Genomic DNA, 22,028 nt, shown 5'->3' with positions numbered 1-22,028 from the left:
AATACTATACGAATGCACCACACATATCCGCGCCTGAAAAATTTTATATATACAAACCTAATTAACTCATCCCACAAGATGGAAAACACAAGAATAGCAGTAGCCAGTTGACATGCTGAAGAAAAATATGAAATGAAAATAAAGACTTGTGATTGACAAACAAGCATTCCTTCTTCCAGCCCAGATTGGCAATCATTGAGCTCTTCTAAATTCTAGCCAGGAATGTAGAAATCAAACTTGACATCTACAGAACCAGAATCTTCTCCAGTATCTTTGTACTCAACATTTGTGATTGTTCCGGTTGGATCATCCAATTGGTACTCTGATCGTAGCAAACTTGGCGAGAGAGTCGGCTACACTGTTCTGCTCTCTAGTTATAGCTGTAATCTTCCAGATATCGAATTTCCTGAGTTCATGCTTGCATGCCATCAGAATATTGGCCGTAACATTGTCCATGCAACAGGCACCGTTAAGCCCTTCCACTATGGTTTTGGAGTCACTTTCGATGATGATCCGTCTTGAGCCTTCTGATGCAGCCAGTTGGACTCCTCTGAGGACTGCCCAAGCTTCAGCCTGGAGTGGGGAGCATCGGCCAATGTTGCTTACATATCCTCCTTTCCAGTTGCCACGAAAGTCCCTAAGTACACCACCGCATCCTGCTTTGTTTGTCATTGGATCCACCGCTCCATCAACATTGAGTTTCAGAAACTCTTGGCTTGGTGCTTCCCAGTTCAGCATTCTCCACTGGGTCGGATTGCAATTCAAGTGCTGAGCCTTGGTTCGGGAAAAAGCCGCATCTATTTCGGCAACCTTCAACTTAATCCAAGTAATCTTGGTGTGTAAGGGTGTAGTGGCATTGTTGAATATTAAAGGATTTAAAGCCCAATTTAATGTGTGGTATTATAGATCAAAGTAGTTAATGACATCTACGATTTATAAAATAGAAAAAAAAAAAGATGTGAATATACATATGATCTCCAAGATTGCGAAAGCATACTTCAAGGGAAGGGAATTATTTCATAATTTAAAAATAAAAAATAAAAACAATAATAATAATAATAACCATTTGACTAATAAATCACACCAACCTTGGATGAAATTACAAATCTCATATTTCAAAAATATCAGTTTGTTAATGCATAGAAAGAGTGAATATATCTTACTCCACTATCACATAACTCCATGCACAAGATTGATGGAATTAAAACAATGCATAATTATTTCATTCATACGGTAAATGTAGACTTTCGTGGTAGACTCGAGCATATATTATCTGACGCCTAAAAATATTGTGTTTCCATTCTTCTATTATATCAATATTCCTCTCGTTGTAAACTTGAAAATAGCCCGTAGTTGAATTTTTTGCAGCCATAGTAATACTTTTCCTTTCTTTACTTATAGAGAATTTCTTTCTTTCTTGAGTTATCAAATCTAGAGATATGAAGTATGGTACATCCCCTGGAGCTTCCAAATCCCAAAGCTCATGCGAAAAACCATGAACTATACGGTCTATAAATACAAGCAATTCACCACCCACATTCCAAATCCCTATTGGTCTCCAAAGTTCAGTATTATTAAATATGTCAATATTGGGAAATGCTTGTTTAACCCAATAAGTATTGTTGTCATTTTCAACCATTAACCAAATATCAATGCATTCGGAAACCTCCGAATATCCAAGTACAGCAATAGTCTCATTCATTATTGAGACTCCACCAATAGCAAAATTAGATGGCAACTCAATCGTCCCAAACACCTCATCATTCATGTCAAACCAAATCAAGTAGTCAGTGTAATTCCATTCAGCCCTCCAATAGTACCTCCCTTTTAAATAAAAATCTCCGCAAATAATTTTTTGACAAATATTTTGACAAGGTGTAACCGAATTAATTTGTTTCAAACTCCAAGAATCACTATGATCTTGACTATAAACAACCGTTGTGATTTGGTGAAGAGTGTTGCCACCTAAAGCACAAATTTCTAATAACATGACAACCTTCCAAGTCATGTTGTTAGAAATCCCAAATCCAAAATTGCCAAATGCAATTGCATTACAAGGTCCTTTGTAAGGGACGATAACCGAGGGTAGGGCTTTAACTTTCCTAATGGATGGATTCCATATCAAAATATCATAAATAAGATAATCACCAGGTTTAAGATGATCATTCCTTGCCGAAATCAAGCATAAGACACCTTTACAACACCTAACCGACTGCACTCTTGGGATGTCTAAGTATATGCATCCAATCTCATTATACTCAGATTCTTTGTAAAGCAAATAATATTCTCTAACATCATAACCAGCCTCTAAAACAACACAATCGGTTTTTGCTTTGCTGATCTCATAGTGTTTGTGCATGAAGTGGCGATCACTTTTTATCAAATCATAGAAAGTTTTACAAACACACTTAAATCGCATAAGAGACTTTACCGGTAATCTCGATAAAATATCAACCACCATATCCCCTGGCAATTTGCAATTCTCCATTTTCAGGCCCATCGAGATCGAGTGGTTTCAAAGATCGAACAATTCAATGCTTCTAGCAATTAGGGAAAGATCTGAGAACATATATAGGGATGATCGAATAAGGTTTGGTGTATTTGAGTTGTAATACAACTGCTACGCATTACTTATATTAGGTTATAAAACTGAATCCGATCAAGGGGCGGATCGGATTACAAATTTTCCCTTTTTTCAATATTATTATTTACTTAAAGATAATCATAAAATTATTTTGGGTATATCTGCTTTTTAAATTCGTCTTAATATATACTCCTCCATATGCATAATGAAACCATCTTCCTCTCGTGGAGCTGGAAAACTTTAAAAGGAAACTTAATTGCAGAGCTAAGATCTATCACATTGAAGTTCACAGATGTGCTAATTTAATTTGACTGTGAAACAATATAAATACTCTAATTTTAGTGTATAAAAATATTATCTTGTTAATGAAAATTATGTCAATAATAAAATATCAAAGGTTCAAATACAAAATACATCAACCATGTTTAGTAAATGATTGTTAGCTAATAGCTGTTAACTGATTAGGTTAGAAAGCAGTTAGAAGGTATAATTAGTTGATAACATTAGCTGATTGTAGAAAGGTGTTTGGTATAGATTAAAAAATTTGTTTATTAATTTTAAGGATTTTAAAATTTTACTAAACTATTTCGATTAACTAACCAATTAACCACAAAAAAAATAAAAATTAATTGAGTTAATTAAAAGACAAAAAGTTCAATTCTATGAATGGTTACGACATTTTTCAAATTTGAGTAATTCGGTGTGATTGTTAACATAATCGAATAAAAAACCCCATAACTTGCTTATTATCTTACATTTTTGTAATCATGAAAATGAATTATTTTATGAATTTTTCTAATATTAAAGCCCACTTTAATTTTGGGGTATTATTATAGATCAAAGTAGTTAATGACATCTACAAATTTTTTTAAAAGAAGATGTGAATATACATATGATCTCCAATATTGCAAAAGCACACTTCTGGGAAGGGAATTATTTCATAATTTAAAAATTTAAAAATAATAATAATAACCATTTGACTAATAAATCACACCAACCTTGATGTAATTACAAATCATATTTCAAAAATATCATTTTGTTAATGCATAGAAAGAGTAGAATATCTTACTCCACTATCACATATATAGCGTGCACAAGGTTGAGGGAATTAAGTAAACAATGTATCTTACGGTGAATGTAGACTTTCGTAGTAGACTCGAGCATATATTGCCTCACGCTCAAAATTATTGTGTTTCCATTCTTCTATTATATCAATATTCCTCCCGTTGTAAACTTGAAAATGACCCGTAGTTGAATTTGAAGCCATAGTAATACTTTTCCTTTCTTTACTTAAAGAGAATTTCTTCGTTTCTTGAGTTATCAAATCTAGAGATACAAAGTATGGTACTCCAACATGCTCCTGCCCCAGTTCCAAATCATCCGGATAACGGTCTAGAAATACAAGCAATTCACTACCCACATTCCAAATTCCTATTGGTGTCCAAATTTCAATATTATTATACATATTTAATTGAGCACAATCTATGCTTGCTTGTTTACGCCAAGCAGTATTGTTATCATTCTCAATCATTAACCAAATATCAATGCATACGGAATTCTCAGAATTCTCCACAAGTAAAGCAATAGTCTCATTCATTATTGTGACTTCATCAATAAACAAATTAGATGGCAACTCAATCGTCCCAAACACTTCATCATTCATGTCAAACCAAATCAAGTATTCATCATTATTGATGAAGTATTCATTATTGCCAGAATACGTTTCAGCAAGCCAATAGTACCTCCCTTTTAAATAAAAATCATTGCTCTTGCCCGAAATATTTTTACAAGATATAACCGAATTAATTTGTCTTAAACTCCAAGAATCACTTTGATCTTTACTATAAACCATTGTCATTTGGTGAATAGCTCTGGAATCTGAAGAACGAATATCTAATAGCATCACAATCTTCCAAGTCATGTTGTTAGAAATCCCAAATCCAAAATGCTGATCTACATATGCACGGCAGGGTGCTCTGTAAGGGACAGTAACCAAAGGTAATGCTTCAACTTTCTTAATGGATGGATTCCATATCAAAATATCATAAATCAGGTAATCACCAGGTCTAAGTCTGTCATCCTTGATCGAAATCAAGCATAACATACCTTTACAACACTTAAAGACTCCACTCCTGAGGTTGGGGTTTTTGGGATGTCTAAGTATATGCATCCAATCTCATTATACTCAGATTCTTTGTAAAGCAAATAATATTCTCTATCCATACAACCAACCTCTAGAAGAACACAATCGGTTTTTGCTTTGCTAATTTCATAGTGTTTGTTCATGAAGTGGTGATCACTTTTTATCAAATCATAGAAAAATTTACAAACACACTTAAATCGCATAAGAGACTTTACCGGTAATCTCGATAAAATATCAACCACCAAATCCCTTGACAATTTCCAAATTTCCATTTTCAGGCCCATCGAGATCGGGTAGTTTTTTCAAAGATGGAACAATTCAATGCTTCTAGCAATTAGGGAAAGATGTGCCTTCAATCGTCAATATGCAGTATTAGCGATGACGGAGATCTGGGAACATATATATATATAGGGATGATCGAATAAGGTTTGGTGTGTTGAAGACTTGTATTTGAGTTGTAATACAACTGCTACGTTGTTAATATTACTTATATTAGGCTAAACTGAATCCGAGCAAGGGTGCGTGTTAGTATAGTTAGATTATTACCTAGTCTTGTGAGACTTAACTGCTATCCTCTTGTATAGGGATTAGTTATGTTACTCGGTTATGAAAGTCTGTAATATCTTTTGTGTTGTTGAGTGGAATTGTATTCACCGTTCATTGGGCGGTTCGGATTACAAAATTTCTCCTTTTTCAATATTATTATTTACTTAACTAGTATTTTTACCCGTGTAATGCACGGAATGAATTTGTTGTTATAATATATTAAGTTTGAGGATTTTGAAAGGTGTGTTTATATGTAAAATAAGCTAAAAGAATACATTATTGGTTATCCACTATAACACCTTCTGATTCTAACACTAAAATATTGAAAAATCATCTAATAAAATGGCATAATTAACCTTAAATATAACAACAACCAATCAACCATAATATTAAAATCCCATAGAGTAAGAGAGTGTTATCGCCACACCAATCAACCATAATATTAAAATCCCATAGAGTAAGAGAGTGTTATCGCCACACACAGATAGATGTAAGGCTACCACAAAACATAACTTCTAAAAATATGAGTTCTAAAGACCGCAAATCCATACATGTCTAGAATAAAGAAGTTATAATGTCACAAACTACAAGGATCCATAACATAAACATCAATGTCTAACAGATCAGGTCTACACATGAAGTACCACTAAACCAATTAATTAAGTCACTACATCTATCGCTCTCATCGAATACAAAAACTACTCCATACTTGAAAAGGTTAAGTTCAAAAAAACATAAAAGCAAATACTCCGTAGTTAACATAAAAATGTAAAGTAAGAACCACTTTGCCCTATAAAATAATTATATCTTAATACTTTATAATAAAAGGATTTTACAATCAAAATCACATGGTTTACACTTAAAGCATTTAAGTACTCACTCCCCCACTCACTCATAAACTTAAAACACCAACCATGATTGAGATGAAAGTTTTAGCAAATCTTGTGGTCGAGTGGCACCAGGTTGCACTTCCATATGGAAAGGGGTGAGTCCGAGTCTCAGTAGAGGCTGCTTCAGTAGGTTGAAAAAGTAGTTATGAACAGATATTGTATTGTAATAGGGTCAGTAGTACTCCAAAATTAACTAGTATTTTTTATATATACTATTATTTTTTTATGCGCGATGCGCAAAAAATAGGTGCCCAAAATTAATATTTTATATTAAAATTTTAAATTTATTTAGATTTTATATTTTTAAATTATTGTAAATAATAATAATAATGTAAAATATTTTTTATAAATTTTATATTTAAATTTTATGAAATAACTAACATATAACTCCAATATATAATGTGTATATATCTATTATTATTGAAAAAGATAAGAAAATATATGGTGGATGTGTGTGCGGGTAACAATTTTATATATATATATATATATATATATATATATATATATATATATATATATATATATATATATATTTTGAATATTGTGATCGTTTATGATTTTTGTTAACAATTATGTATTAAATTTAGTCTTTTCAATAATTGTTTCATATTTTTATGCCTTACATTTTCAGTGCACTTTTTGTCTTCCAATACATATTGTTATGTCTTACTAAGCACATTGTTGTGACTTTCGATGCACATTGTTGTAAATCGTAGGTGGTGATCAAAAAACAAAAGAGTTGATCTAAGGCTAAAATTCAACTGCATTCTTCACTTGTGTGACTGCGTCCTTCACCGCACCAAAACCTAAGCCAATTTTTCATTTGCGGCCTTCACTGCACCAGAGCCCAAGCCTATATATATGCACAGTAACTACTACACTAGTGCATCACATCTACTACATGAATACACCGCAATTGCTACAGAAATGTACTACAAATACTATGCGAACGCACCACACAGATCCGCGCCTGAAAAATTTTATATATACAAACCTAATTAACTCATCCCACAAGATGGAAAACACAAGAATAGCAGTAGCCAGTTGACATGCTGAAGAAAAATATGAAATGAAAATAAAGACTTGTGATTGACAAACAAGCATTCCTTCTTCCAGCCCAGATTGGCAATCATTGAGCTCTTCTAAATTCTAGCCAGGAATGTAGAAATCAAACTTGACATCTACAGAACCAGAATCTTCTCCAGTATCTTTGTACTCAACATTTGTGATTGTTCCGGTTGGATCATCCAATTGGTACTCTGATCGTACACGCCGAACAGGGACCGTGACAGAGTAGAGAGTCCCGAGGTCGGGGTCTGTGGAGACACTCAACTGAACTTTATCCTGTGATTCTATCTCCACGAAATCGGAGAGGACACTCACAATGTTGCTGACAATCTTCTGCTTGGCCTCGTCGCTCACTGCACATCGATCGGAGAAGAGGATCATCTTCAACCGCTGTTTGGCGATGTTTGCATTGGAATTCCTTCTTGACAATGATGGTGGGAACATTAGCCTCCAAGCCAAGCTTAGGCGCTCGAAAAAGCTCATGTTGATAGCATTAAGAAGGAAGCTATCAAACTCTTGGCCCATGGAATTCGAGGACAGCTTGTAATCCCCAAGGATCCCAAAGGGTTTTCTGGCGTGGCATTGCATATTATGTCCATCAGGTGCTGCGCGTGACCCTCTAAGCACAAGCTCGGAAGCATTAGAACCGCCATTAAGGAAGACACCAAAGTCTACCTGTATTGAAGCAGGAAACATATTTGTCAAAAGAAGGGTCAAGTACTAGAACCACAATTCTAGTAGTGGCAGCAGACAGGTAAGTCAGAGAAGAATGGTATAATAGTACATACCGAACAAAGAACTACTGAAGTTGACTTTAAAGTGGTCACTAAATACATAGCCCGGATACACAGACTCCACGCAAAGCACATACTAACTTAAAGAAGAATACATAAAGATTTACATTGCTAAAAGTATATAAATAGATCATCAAACAAAGGCCAAGGCAAAAAACGTTTTTATAAATCCTGTCTCTGTGAATCTCCTATGATAATTATGATAAGGCAGAATTCGTGGCTTTGTCTGACCAATTTTGTTCTAATTAATCTTTAGCACACCAGTCAATGTCCCACAAGTTAGGACACACTGCCAGCAGTTATCAGTGATCTGATAAACTTGGCTGGCATGATAAGGACACAGCATGCACGATTTAGTTAGCTGCACGTGACCCTCTAAGCACAAGCTCATAAGCATTAGAATTTAGAACCACCATTAAGAAAGACACCAAAGTCTCCCTGTGTTGAAGAAGGAACGTATTTGTTAAAACAATGGTAAGTCCTAGAACTGCCATTCTATAGTGGAACCACATATTTTTAGCTGACAGGTTAGTCAGAGAAGAATGGTATAGCAGTACATACAGAACAAAGAACTACAGAAGTTGACTTTAAAGTGGCCTCTCAATACATACACTGGATACACAGACTCCATGATAGCAAATACTAACTTGAATGGGGACAACCCCAGCCAAGTTAGTTAGATTGTTAATTTGATAACCACAAGTTACAAGTTTGACTCTCAATGGAAGTGGCCAGCTACGGGGCAACCTAAGCTGGTTTGCCTCATTGTGGTCCTTTGTCGGCTAGAGTCTCCGGGGTAGGATTTATCCGGTGCACACTCTCGTGTAGTAACTGTGAATTTCCTCATCACTCAAAAAGAAAATACTAACTTGAATAGTACATAAAGATTTACTTAGCCAAAAGCAGGAAAATAGATCATCAAAATATATAATGCTTTCTGAATCGCAATGCACAGATAGAAGCTAAAATCAATAAAAAAAAAAAATCAATGCCAATCTAAAGTCCAAGTTTCATTCAAGTAACTAAAAGCTGGGCATTTTTACTTATAACGCTTTGAAGAGGAATTACGCATGATAGTTAAATGCACACACTACAAATAGATGCAAATTACAGTGATTAAGAACAAGTGTTCTTCATTTCCCGAAGGCATACTAACTCATTTCTTACAATTTCCCATCTTCCTACAATAACAGACCGGCTATATATGAAATTGAGCAGTTAAGCCAATTATTGCTGGACTAAAAGTGAATAAATGTGAGAATCGCATAACCAGAAATGAAAAGAACGTCGGGCGAACCTTTGAGGGGGGAGGAGGGTGCTTTGAGCTCCGAATGGAGTTATTCGGGTACGGACCCAGTGCAGCAGAGACCCGGTGATCTCCCGATATTGCCATTTTCTTTTGCTAATCCTATCTCTGCGAAGCTTTTTGGTGGATGAATGAATTGCTCGATCACGCGTTTCGGGGACGACGAGTAGTTAGGGTTAGCTGGGGAGTGGGAAGCTTTGCCAGTTGCCATCGTTACAATTTACGAGATTTTACGGTCCATGGTCTAGCCCTCAATTGCCTTTTGACGACGTCGTTTTCTGTTTCTTTTTTTTTTTTTTTCAATTCATGTTGATATAATACGTTTGGAAGGTATGTTAAAGCGATTAAGTGTTTCAATTGTGATATGAATGGTCATTTGAATGAGTCATCATTGTAGTCGTCTATTTCTCTAATCGCAAAAACTTTAATCGAAGAAATACTAATATTATTGGGGCAATGTTATTAGTTGAATGATCTAATCGTTGCTTTAGCCAAGTATAATTTTACTATCTTCTGAAACATAATTAAAATTGTGTTCAATAATGTAGTCAAAACAACGTTAATGAAAATTTAAGTAAAATAAATATATATTTCTAAAGATCCATTTATCTTCTATAATAAAAAAGCCAGAAGCAAGCATTTAATGCATTTTGGCAAAAGTTCCCGCCCAGTGCAAAACGGGATAGTTTCGGATGTGTATGCCAGCAGCTCTTAGTGATGCCTCCAAGTGCAAAGCGGTGCAGTTTTGGTAATTAAGCTTTAATAAGGAGATTTTGTAATATATATCACCTTAAGATCTGTGAAAGGCAACTTAATTAATTCAAAGTAGATATTTATGGCACACGTTTGTATACGAAATCATTCCTTTTACATAGGAAATCGAATCATTGGCGACTATTCGACTTCCCAGGTAGAGAACTTATTATATACATTCATCGGGAAGACAAAATCATAACTAATAAGCAGGCCTTATATATTACAAGTTAACTATGCACTTAAATGCAATTTACAAATCAAATTCAAACTGCTATTCCATTTGCATTCCAACTTCTTAATCATGGGAATGTATTGTCTTGCAAATGAACTAACGACATTTAAGAAGAGGTGTGCTATCAAGGTTAGAGTCGTTCGTGCATACATTGTCATGGAAAGGAGGGGTTCCTCCGAAATCAAGAGCAAAGAGTTGGTATTGCATGACGAAGAAGTAAGTTTCCTCATCCAAAATTCTGCAAAAACATAGCCATTTAGTTTTGTTATAGAACATTTGTAAATTTACAGATCAAATACTAACACTCCCTATGTACAGGCAACTGTACTTCATGCACATATACCAAAAGATGTTTTACCTAAATTCTGTGAAAGCTTTGTGGAAGGCAATGTTTATTGTATCAAGAACTTTTATGTGGTTTCAAACTGGCATACATACAAAACTAGCATGCACGAGTTCATGTTGCAATTCAATCATGAGACTATCATGAAAGAATATAGGTCAGATAATTTTCCTTACCACATGTACAGATCAAGACCATTCCACACTTTGAAAGGTAATCCAACAGTAAATGTGAAAGAGTTGATTGGTAAGATTTCTAATCTCTACTTTCTATTCTGTAATAATAATATCTAAATTAAGTTTCATGTAATATTACATTTCTACTGCATATTGTATATTTACCAGTACAACAGTATTAGACCCTTCATTCTACATTATGTAAATTTATGTTTCTCTATACTGATTTGTTTACTTTGTCAAATTTATATTAGATCTAATTGGGCGTGTTGTTGAAATACATGCGCCTCAAGAAAAAAGAATTGGTGGACAAAACACTAGGCTAATAGACTTTGTTTTAGAAGATGCTCAGTAAGTCAACACAATACTAATCTCCTTTCATTTAATGTCTAATTCATTTTAATTATCAATATGTGCAATGTATTTAAAAAAAAAAAAAAAAAAGGGTAATCGGTTACCCTGCACGTTCTGGGATGAGCATGTTGCCAAACTGGAACCATTGTATAGATCTGCTTCCAAGGAACATGTTGTAGTGTTGATCCAATTCTGTCGAATAAAGCTTGGTGCAAGCGGTTAGTAATTTTCAAATTCCCACAATTACAGTTTAACGAACTATTCTTTAATCTCATTTATAAGTAAAAATGCAGAATGAAGCTTATTACAGTTTAATTATCATATATCATTTTTATTTGTAGATGGTGATGTGAAAATATCATCTTCATATGATGTTACCCAACTCCTATTTGATGTTGACTGCCCTGAAATGCAAAACTTCAAAGAGAGGTATCAATTACTTTAATTCAGTTACTTTTCTGCATTTCTTTTTAATGACAAAACCTTAATTTAATTGTTCAAACTCCTACAGTCTGCTCGACATTGGGGAACAAACACCAATGCGCAGTATAGGTTCAATGACCAGCTTTAGTTACACAAATAGTATTGATGATTCAACCAGTCAAGCTATGGAACTGAAAACCATCTCTGATATCTATGAGAATGAAATGGTAAAAGAATTACTTCATTTTATTTTCATTTTTTTAGACGAATTTCTACATCTCTTTTTTGTCGACATTACAGTTCAATTCTGTCTTTGCAGCATGGAGAATTCTGGGTTGCTGCCAAGATTAATTGTATTGATAATCCCAATGACTGGTTTTATAGTTCATGTAGAAAGACAGGTTGCAACAAAAAACTGAAAGTTTCAGAAGGTGTGAATAAATGTTTCAAGTGTTTACAAACATGGAAAGATGGCATTCTAAGGTATAAAATTAGAGTGCGGGTTGTGGACCTAAAGGGTAATGCTGCGTTTTTGTTATGAGATAGAGAGTGCATGTAACTGATAGGCATTCCGGCCAGTGAGCTATATGAGAGGAATAAGAATGTATGTTTCCTTAACCTTTTATTTCTACTTATTATATTTCCTTACCTTTTTCTTTTATCTTTCTACACAATTAATACCTACATTTGTAATTGACAGATCATAGGACCATTAAAGGAGATCACTGACATAGTAGGGAGAATTATGCTATTCAAAATATCTGCAAAGACAGACCAATTTATCAACCGCTACTATGCATTCCCAGTATTAAGGATTAACAATGAAACTAAGTTTGTTCAACAATATTGCAAACAACTATTGGATGCTCATCTGAATGACTCTAACTGTGACTTGGAAATAAGTGATGGTGATGATGAATTCCTACAGGTAATTGATCTAGATCATTTAAAGCGTACTTAATTACTATAAAGCATTCAATACCTATTGTTGCTTGCAGGGTTTTGATAGTGAAGAAGCTGAGAGCCCGATTGCTATGCTGCCACCTAACAGTGCTGCAGAAACTTCGGATGGACCTGTTAAGAGATGCTTGCTGGATCAGTTCTCTTCCACCAAAGGCTGCAAAAAAATGAAAGACACTAAAGTGAAGATTGAGAAGATTGATTGAATTTCTGTTTATGCATTTTGATGGAAACCGAATGTGCAGTGTGTGTTCAAGAACTTTGTCGTTTGCTTGCTTTTCGTTTTTCGGTAGACAATTTCAAACTTAATTTTGGTTTTTTCCTGTTTTGGATTTACTGTTGCATATAAGGGCGAGTAATGCGCGCCAAGCACATCTGCGATTTTAAAAAAAATTATGACAAAAACCACAAATTTGCAAGAGAACAAACCTTAAAAAATAAAATCCGACAATCCCATTAGTTAAAAATCATACCATTTTCTTTTCACTATTCTAAAAATCACAAAAGTGCATTAATATGTATGCTATTAATTGAAGCATATGTTCAATCTCAACTAAATGTTTAAGTTGATATTTGGATTGCACATTTATATTTATATATTATATGCTCAACACACCTCGTCACGTGTGCGGACTAATTACTTTTTTATTGGTTCCAAGCAACACGTGAAATTGAAGTATGTGTTTTATCTCAATTAAAAACTTATATGATAGTTGATTGGACATTTATATTTATATATGCTCAACACTCTTAATTGGATTATCACAATGTTTCCTGTTAATCGTAAATTTAATTTTACAAACATTTTTTTTAGTACTATTAACTTTGGTACAATGTAATATGTGTTTCGCCTCCACTGAAATTTAAATCCACCCCTTTGGTGCACTAAAACACAAGGTCTTTGATAATTCATTATCAATGATCGAATCATAAAATGTGATAAATTGAATATTAGATATCCTACTTAAAATCAATGCGTGATTACATTGATCATAAACTATTAATATTACGGAGTACCTTATTTCAGATGCTTTCACATCTGAATACGACAACGTACGACAATTACCAATACGCGGCCGAACTGAACGACTTTGGACCGTTCACGGCGGCAGACGCCATACCCGGACTATGAAAATCCGACGAGAACCCTCACCGTAGCGTCACAGAATCAATAAACAGGCTGCAAAACCCCAGTTCATGGGAAGGTGGAGAGCTGCTGCTCTCACTCTCTCACGCATAGCCACAAAGCCGAAATCAACCGATCCCAACTCCCCCGCGAACCCGCCTCGCAGGTTCGCAGATTTTGCATCCTCCGCTTCAGCGCCCATATTTCGATTGCTGAATTTGAAGTCGTTTTCCGCCGTCCCTTGGCCGTCTCCTCTCTACATCGACGAATTCGAGTGCAATCCTGTTGATTTTGCTCAGAGCCCGAAGCGCAAAGCGGTGGAGGAATCTGGAAAAATTCCAATCAAAGCTTATTTTCTTTCCACCAGGTTTCATTTTTTTGCTCACAAGTCATATCCTTTGGCATATTTTTGAAACTTTCCTTGTAATTGAGCTAGGGTTTCGATAAAAGCTCATTATTACTATTATTATTTTTAAAGTTGTAATTTTGTTGATTTTTTAAAAGGATTGTAGCATTTATCTTCATTTTTTATAATGTAATAATTCCTAGTATGCTCCTTTCTTGTATTCCACCACCTTTCCTTTTCATCATTCTCATTGCTTCGCCACAATCATGATGCTATTGTTAGATATAAATATAATCTAAAATGAATTGAATAAAGGCTTAATTACTAGAAACCTAACCTTGTAGTAGCAGAAGCAATATTAGGATAGAAATATCTCTAACCATAGATGGCATCTTCTTAGTTTTGTTACCTCACACGTTGTAGAACTGCAGGGAAAAGATTAGACGTTTTGTCTCACACTTGACTTAGAACTTTAGATGGTGTATTTGAGATTATTCATGAGCAGTGTATTTGTTTATGATCTTGAATGCTTTTTATGGGATTCACTCCTTTGCTCATGATGTCTTTCGATGTTCTTTTTTTCCCCTCTATATGTCCTGCTTTCTCAGATTCATCATTTTGACAGTATTGATTTGAAGAGCTTGCAAGCAGAGCATTTCAGAAATGTCATTCCTCCAGCCTCTCGTTCATCAAACTATACAGTACTCAGATTTCAGAATTTTCCATTATCCACTGTAAGCAGAACTTATTAAGACATTTGTACTCTCTTATGAATATTCAGTTAGTTTGTGGAGTGAATATACTCTTGATAGGTTTTGCATCTTGAATTTGCATTTTTATCATTCTGCTTTGTCCCTGTCCTATCATGGCCAGTTGGCCACTATGCAAATAGTGTCCATTTTTACTTTCTTAGTCTTGAAATTAAATATAGAGCCTTACCAGAGCCATTTTGTAAAGTGTAAACCAGTAACTCAAGCATTTTGTTTGTTTTTTTTTTTTATAATAGTGAAAAAACGTTATTATCAGGTCACTATTTTCTTAATGCCTTTGCTATGCTTATTTTTATTATAAATTACTGCCACTTTTGCTAAATAGTTGTTTGTTGTGATGGCGCTGCTTACAGTTTTGGTTCAAACTGATAAATTTTAAAATGTATAAAGTGGGTAAGGAATCTTGACGGGGACCTTAGAATCCCAGTTAAGGTTCAGGTTGCAACAACAGTAGCCGGATCGGTTGAAACTGAACATGTGTCATGACTAGTGTGATTTGTGCCTGAGAGAGTGCATCACTTAGGGATTGGAATATATTGTTCATTTACATCTTCCTCTGTAATTTAATTGACGAAAAGTTGTACTGGCTTGGTCTTGTTACTATGATATGCTATAAATCTTTTGATGTCAGGCCATTGGAATTGGAGAAAATGCAGACTGCTTCCACCACATGGTTGTCTTCCAGTATGGTTCAGCTGTCCTGTTCAATGTCGATGATGATGAAGCCGAATGCTACCTTCAAACAGTGAGAAGATACGCAACTGGATTGCTTCGTGAGATGAAAAAAGATGGTTAGGGCATTTAATAGTTTATTATTTAATCAATTTCATGTTGCACGTTATCCACTTGAGATAAAAAGAAAAAAAAGATGGTTTTTCTTCCATTATTGGCATTCATGTCAATAGGCAATTTACAAATTGAAATATTAATGCTACGTTTCATTTGGTCCCTACCAGATTATGCAGTAAAAGAGAAGCCATCATTGGTTGAGGATATGGAGGGATGCCCGGATTACATTGTTCTGAAAAATTTGGACACAGATAGTATCCGTGTAATTAGCAGTGTGCTTGGGCAAAGTATTGCGCTTGATTACTTTGTCTCCCAGGTAACATTTTTGGCATTATGTCATGCATGTTCATGATATGATCATGAGTTATACTCCTCGTTATGGGCCTATGAGAGACTGAATTTGAACCAAGTGAATGAGGAGAAGTAGAAGTGCTGAATGTGAGAGGAGAAAGTTGGTAAAAGAGATTTTATTTCAATTCCAACTTACCTCTCACTGCAGAGCATGCTGCTACTTAAGGTTTACAAAAGAGCTAAAATAGGAAATAACAATATTATACTAGGAATAGAATGAATCCTAAATATCTTAGTTGCTGAAAATAAGAAATCTCAATCCTGGTAATTGTCTTCTGTATCATATGCTGATCTTATGCTTCTTTCTATAGTACTATTTTCCCACGAAGGCATCAGTTCAATAGATGATATCTAATGATTTGTGTATCTTTGTAGATTGATGGAATGGTTGAAGAATTTGCTAATATAAATCGTGAAATGGAGAGAACTGGAAATTTCACAATGGACCGGAAGAAGCTCTTTCAGCTCGTTGGCAAGGCTAATTCTAACCTAGCCGATGTAATTTTGAAAGTCGGCCTTTTTGAGAGGTCTGCTCACTGCCGATTGTTGGATAGTAGTTGATATCACACATTCATTATCCCAGTTTTCATGCAGCATTTAACATTTTTTTTTTAACTTTCAAATCTCATTGATCAGATCTGAAATTGCTTGGCGAGATGCAAAGTATGCCCAGATACTCGAGTACCTGTCTGAGGAATATGAGGTGACACAACGCTTTGCCAACCTTAACTTCAAACTAAAATTTGTTGAGGTACTTCTTCTAACCTGTTATTACAACGTCTCCTGTTATAGATTCTCCCAACTTTTCTCGATTTGTAATGCATGATACTATGATAGGAAACTAATTTGTCAAGAAGTGGGTCAAATCAAGCATACAATTTAGGCAGACTAAATTCGTGCTCTATCATAAGAAAATAGTGCTGCTGATATTACCATTTCTACATTAGTGCATTATGACTTAAACACTGTTAAAATAATTCACCTAGCAAACAAAGTGCACCATAGCAAATGTGGAAAAAGAACAAAAAAAAAAAACTTATTTTCCATTTTCATTGACATTTGCAGTTACTATTGAACATTTTTTGTTTTGGACCTGTATGTGAATTGACTATATTTAGTCAACAAAACGTGACCTTGGTATGCCTTAAGGGTGTAACTGTGCAATTGAGTTGAGACGATCCAGTCAAAACTTGAAGCTTGAGCTTTAACTTTCTATTTTTCACACAAAATTATTTTACAACCAAATAACATAACAAAATTAATTATTACATCTCAACTTGATCATTTATAATATATATAAATATATTAGCTAAATTGGTAATATTATGTTTATATTATATATAAAATATATTAAAAATAAAAAACTCTATTAGGGTCATGATCTTCTCGAGCTGAGTATTAAAATGCTTGAATTCAGTTTGATTCGTTATTTGAACTACTCCAGCTCGACTTGACAATAACCGAACCAAACCTGAGTAGCAAATGAATAGTTTGACTCACACCCTAATATGCCTGCCTATTGGATTAAGTAACACGCAAACTTTCTGCCTCGAGACTACTCTCCAAGAGTTATTCTTCAACCATATTCCATAGCTGCTGATTCCGGTATGTGAATCATATTTTGATAGAGATTCTTCTTCTTCTTTGGTGCAGCATAACATTCATTTTCTTCAGGAAGTTCTTCAAAACAGAAAGTCGGATCTACTAGAGTGGGTCATCATAGTTTTACTGGCCATAGACGACATTGTTTCTGTATATGAGATTCTTCGCGAGTCGACTGCTGTTCCTATGTGAACATCATATATATTCTTTTTGGCCTATAGAATTGATACAGAACACCCTCAAAGAAAGGGGATGTATTGTTTCATCTTCTATTTTGATTCAATATAACATGATCTCTTCATTTGAACTGAGCTACATATTCATCTACTATAGGTCTATAGGTGAGTATTGTAATTGAGGGAAAAATGCATTTTTAGTCCCTAACTGTGTGGTTCTAGTCTTTAGCCCGTTGTAGAATATACTCTTAAATCGCAATTTTCTTCTCTCAATCAATGAAACTATGAAAACTCTTTTTAGCATCCCATCTCGGGTTTTTGGCATGGGGGTTTTTGTGGGCTAACACTCTCCATTGAGTGTGCGAGTTTTTCTCGGTAAATTATTCTGTTGATCCAAGTTTACCTTGCAAGGTGGACTTGGGTCAAAAATACACAATTTACATATTGAATGTTTACAATTTACGTACTGAATGTACACAGTTTACATACTAAATGTTTACAATTTGCATACCAAATGTTCTCCTTTTGTTTTTGTTTTTTTGTTTTTTTTGTTTTTGTTTTTTGTTTCTTGTTTTTGTTTTTTTGTTTTTTTTTTGTTTCCGTCTAAAAATTTGTGTGAGAACCTAAATTAGCAAAATGACCCCTTCTTTTTCATCTCTTTTAAGTTTTAAGTCATGTCTCTCTCTCAGCCACGCAAACAAAATTTTGAAAAAATAAAAATAAAAAAATCAATGCTGGTATTGCCCTTAGCAATAATATATTTTCATATGTAATTTTTAAGAAAAACACCTACTAATAAGATATGGGATATAAGACAGGTTCAAGATTTCTCTATGACTAAAAGGTAGAGAGTTATAAATTAAAAGATAAACACATTTTTTTTCCTATAATTGAGCATTACATGCTATCAAAAGTAAAACAAATTAACCATTTTTGTCCATGAAAACCTTTGCCTTATGATATGCTCTCTGCAGATATGTTCTTAGCCTCTTTAGATCTAATCTTACATTTTGTTCTCTCAAATAGATATCCATAATCTCCTTGGACCAACCTCTTGCTTGAAGAGCCAAAGGATCATTCAACACTTCACTATCTTCTTTCCCATACTTGTCTGCTAAGCTGCTTTCATGCATTTCAATCTTGTATTCCTCATACTCTAGCTCCAAATTCTTGGCTAACTTCCCAAAACAAAGCTCCGATACTCCGTCAGCTCCTATTGGGACAATTTGAATGAACACCGAGCCCGGACGCAAAAACATCGCATGCGTTAGGGCAGCCCCGTGCACCCCTAGCATCGCGTGGCTTGAGTTTATCAGACCAAACGATTTTGCCAAGGACGTATTTGTATGTGGTTCGAACATAATTACTTCAAATCCTATCTTTTCAGCCAATATTTTCACTTCATACTGATTTAGAATAACACGTCCTAAACTGCCGCTACGACTAGTTAACACAAGACGCGGCTTGGTAATTGTGTCATCGGGTGGTGTGCCGGTGTTCCCATATGTGGTAGCTAAGAATGTGTGGAAATCGAGAATGGTTTTAGAAGTGGGAATTAGCTTTGGATCTATGGTCATGAAACCGTGCGACATTAGACCAACCGTAACCCTAGGAAAACAATGTGTAATGATTTCTTTGTCAAAATCTACGATGGCATATTTACTGAAATTACGTAACAACCCTTTGTACTTCACCACCCACCAATCCTGCAATTGGGAAATCACCAACACAAAATCTTGATTTGGGAAGACAGAATTAACGGTGATGAAGAGGGGAATGAACCCATCGTTGAAATCATGGAAGAAGTTTCCGGTGTACCCTCCCGCACTGAATACAAGCGCGGGAATAACGTGGTGAACGTCGCATGTTGGGCCTAATGGGCCTTTAGTGAGAGTGACTTCTTTGATATTGGACATCGTGAAATTTTCCCATTTTCTCGCATAGGGCCGGACCTTCTCAACTGTCAAATTGGGCCCATTGTTGCATTTTGGGCCTTTGACGAAGAATGTTGACTGGGCTGGGTCGAACACTGCCGGCCCATTAATGGAGCAAATGTCATAGTAATATTGTGATCTGTCACATATGATTATGTCCGTTGTCGTCGGTCCATTCATTGGTGTATTTTCCACATTCACTGAAAAAAAAAAAAATTTATGAAAATCAAGCTATATAACATTAAGCAAGATCAAGTTAAGCTTGATAGGTCAAAGTTCTTGTGGTCGAGTGACATAACTGTGGCTTCTCAAATGAGAGGCCTTAGGTTCAGACCTCCGTGTGGGAGTATTGACTCTTTGTTGGTTAGGGTCATAAGACGGGTTTCACCCAGAGTTGAACTTATAAGTGGAGTAATAGAGACATGAAAAACTTCCTCAATCAAATAGGTTTGACAATAATCCAACTTTACAAAGAAGGAATGTATAAAACTAATAGAACACAAAACCTTAACATTAGAGAAGGGCTATAATGAATTAAGATTGTTTTAATTATCTCACAATTTCAAATTATCATATTAGGTTATCCATAATTCTAATCTATTCGAAGTGTCTATTACAATAAGATCAAAACCTAAATCTAACCAATTGTAAAGAAGCAAATTTCTTCAACTTAAAACATAAGTTCTCACTAAATTTATAAACATACATTGAGTGTTATGGTGTCAATAATTCAAATCTATTTGGCACGATAGTTACTATACGATAAAAATACAAACCTAACTGAATTAAAGGGAATATAATTCTTCTACTTAATTCACGCATTCTTAGAAAACTTCTAGACATACCTTGAGTACTATTCCGCATGGTTGAAACTATGAGAGCATGGACTGTAGAGGTGGAAGAGGGACGAGCCATGTGGTACACAATGAAGAAAGCGAACAACGAAGAAAAGCATAGCAATTGAATAAAAAGTTTTGAACTCGCACTTTTCTTCATCACCTTAATATTCTTCGTCATCTCTTTACACCCGAAACACCCCAGCATTCTTCGTTATCTTTTTACACTCGAAACGCAACACAACATGGGAGAAACATGAATGGAGTAGAGGGCAGCAAGCTAAGCTAGAGAAGAACAATCTAATGAGCATAGAGCACAAAATACTTATATATGCCGTCTTTGAAGGGTTTGAATTGGTATAAGGAGAAAACAACATACATGTTGTGATAGTCTTATTATAACGTGTTTGGAGGGGTTTTTTGTCTGGCCAGGTGGCTGTACAAGATTGAGAAGCACAACATATGAAGTTGAAAATTGAAAAGTTAGAAATGTTGATTTGTCTTTCACTCAATTTGTGGCGCACTTTAAGCACGCAAGGATAATATCTGCGCTGGAAAATTTATTACAAAAGTAGACTAGATTGCTTCCCTATATTGACCCATACTTTTTATTCTATTTTATTTTATTCCCCTCATACTGTCACTGGTGAGACTCGATCACTGGTCTTTCTTCTCAAATTTCACCATAGTGACCAACTAAACTGCCATACGGCCTCCTAATTGGCCCAACTCTAAGGGCCCCACAGAACATTTGAGAATATGTAAATCATGGTGACTCAATGACTTAGCAGATAGGACCAAATGTCGGTGCGCACAAGGGATCTACCCACTTTGGACAATTCCAACACTGTCGATGTCGAGGTTTGTACCTTTGTCTTTTCTCCTAAATACTGCCTACTAAACCAGTTAGCTAAGTTCGTGTGGCTCCTAATTGGCATTCATTTATATGGGTAGAGGAGTTACAAATATAACAATCATTGAATTTGAAGACTATTAATTTATTAGGAATACTTGATTTCTTAACTATTGACAATTACCAATTTTTATTTCCGACTTTCAATTGGATCATAAATGATCCCTTGACAACACATTTATCCATTTTCATCATCGAATTTCAATTTGACCATAAATGCATTGACTATTGATTTTATTTCATATTTGGTCATCCAGTTAAATATCAATTTAGTAAATATTAAATTTAAGGGTAGTAATATAAAATTTTGAATTTTTATATTCCCACTAATGATGAACCCAAATATTCAATATATTAAATTTATGAACCCAATTTGTCCATCTCAATAATAAACAAATTTTTACATTATAACCCTTAAATTTAATGTTTACTAAATAAATATATAACTAGATGACCAAATCTAAAATAAAATCAATAGACCATTAATGGTCAAATTGAAAGTTGAAGATACAAATTGGTAAAGGTCAATATTCATAGGACCATTTATTGTCCAATTAAAAGTAAAAAAAAAAAAAAAAAAAAAAAAAAAAAAAAAAAAAAAAAAAAAAAA

General features: G+C 34.7%; 4 protein-coding genes across 5 annotated transcripts; 2 read left to right on the top strand and 2 right to left on the bottom strand.

The window, feature by feature from the left end:
* Positions 1-26: 26 nt before the first annotated feature.
* LOC116024572 (cell division topological specificity factor homolog, chloroplastic-like) lies at positions 27-9,532 on the bottom strand. 2 transcript variants are annotated; one of them, XM_031265489.1, is made up of 3 exons: positions 9,323-9,532; positions 7,354-7,906; positions 27-253 (listed from the first exon to the last, which is right to left on the bottom strand). In XM_031265489.1, exons 1-3 carry the CDS (start codon positions 9,416-9,418, stop codon positions 213-215), a joined length of 690 nt encoding a protein of 229 aa, XP_031121349.1. In that variant the 5' UTR covers positions 9,419-9,532; the 3' UTR covers positions 27-212. The 2 variants fall into 2 exon arrangements, with proteins under 2 accessions (XP_031121349.1, XP_031121348.1); XM_031265488.1 differs by lacking the exon at positions 27-253 and having other exon boundaries at positions 6,909-7,906.
* An 856-nt stretch (positions 9,533-10,388) lies between these two features.
* On the top strand, positions 10,389-12,781 carry LOC116024429. Its single transcript, XM_031265320.1, has 10 exons — positions 10,389-10,535; positions 10,638-10,908; positions 11,093-11,189; positions 11,346-11,410; positions 11,534-11,621; positions 11,704-11,842; positions 11,935-12,046; positions 12,182-12,219; positions 12,316-12,543; positions 12,614-12,781. The coding sequence occupies exons 1-10, from the start codon at positions 10,389-10,391 to the stop codon at positions 12,779-12,781; spliced, it is 1,353 nt and encodes a 450-aa protein (XP_031121180.1).
* An 840-nt stretch (positions 12,782-13,621) lies between these two features.
* On the top strand, positions 13,622-17,943 carry LOC116024644. Its single transcript, XM_031265589.1, has 7 exons — positions 13,622-14,068; positions 14,673-14,781; positions 15,449-15,608; positions 15,774-15,922; positions 16,333-16,484; positions 16,594-16,708; positions 17,611-17,943. Exons 1-7 carry the CDS (start codon positions 13,773-13,775, stop codon positions 17,749-17,751), a joined length of 1,122 nt encoding a protein of 373 aa, XP_031121449.1. The 5' UTR covers positions 13,622-13,772; the 3' UTR covers positions 17,752-17,943.
* Positions 17,944-18,595: 652 nt separating this feature from the next.
* Positions 18,596-20,794, bottom strand: LOC116025917 (alpha-1,3-arabinosyltransferase XAT3-like). The gene is made up of 2 exons (XM_031267296.1): positions 20,515-20,794; positions 18,596-19,869 (listed from the first exon to the last, which is right to left on the bottom strand). Exons 1-2 carry the CDS (start codon positions 20,711-20,713, stop codon positions 18,659-18,661), a joined length of 1,410 nt encoding a protein of 469 aa, XP_031123156.1. The 5' UTR covers positions 20,714-20,794; the 3' UTR covers positions 18,596-18,658.
* Between the last annotated feature and the right edge of the window lie 1,234 nt (positions 20,795-22,028).

This window comes from Ipomoea triloba, chromosome 7 (genome assembly GCF_003576645.1).
Source record: "Ipomoea triloba cultivar NCNSP0323 chromosome 7, ASM357664v1".
Taxonomy (NCBI): Eukaryota; Viridiplantae; Streptophyta; class Magnoliopsida; order Solanales; family Convolvulaceae; genus Ipomoea; species Ipomoea triloba.
Note: the sequence above shows the minus strand (reverse complement) of the source record. Positions and strands in the feature narration are given on the sequence as shown.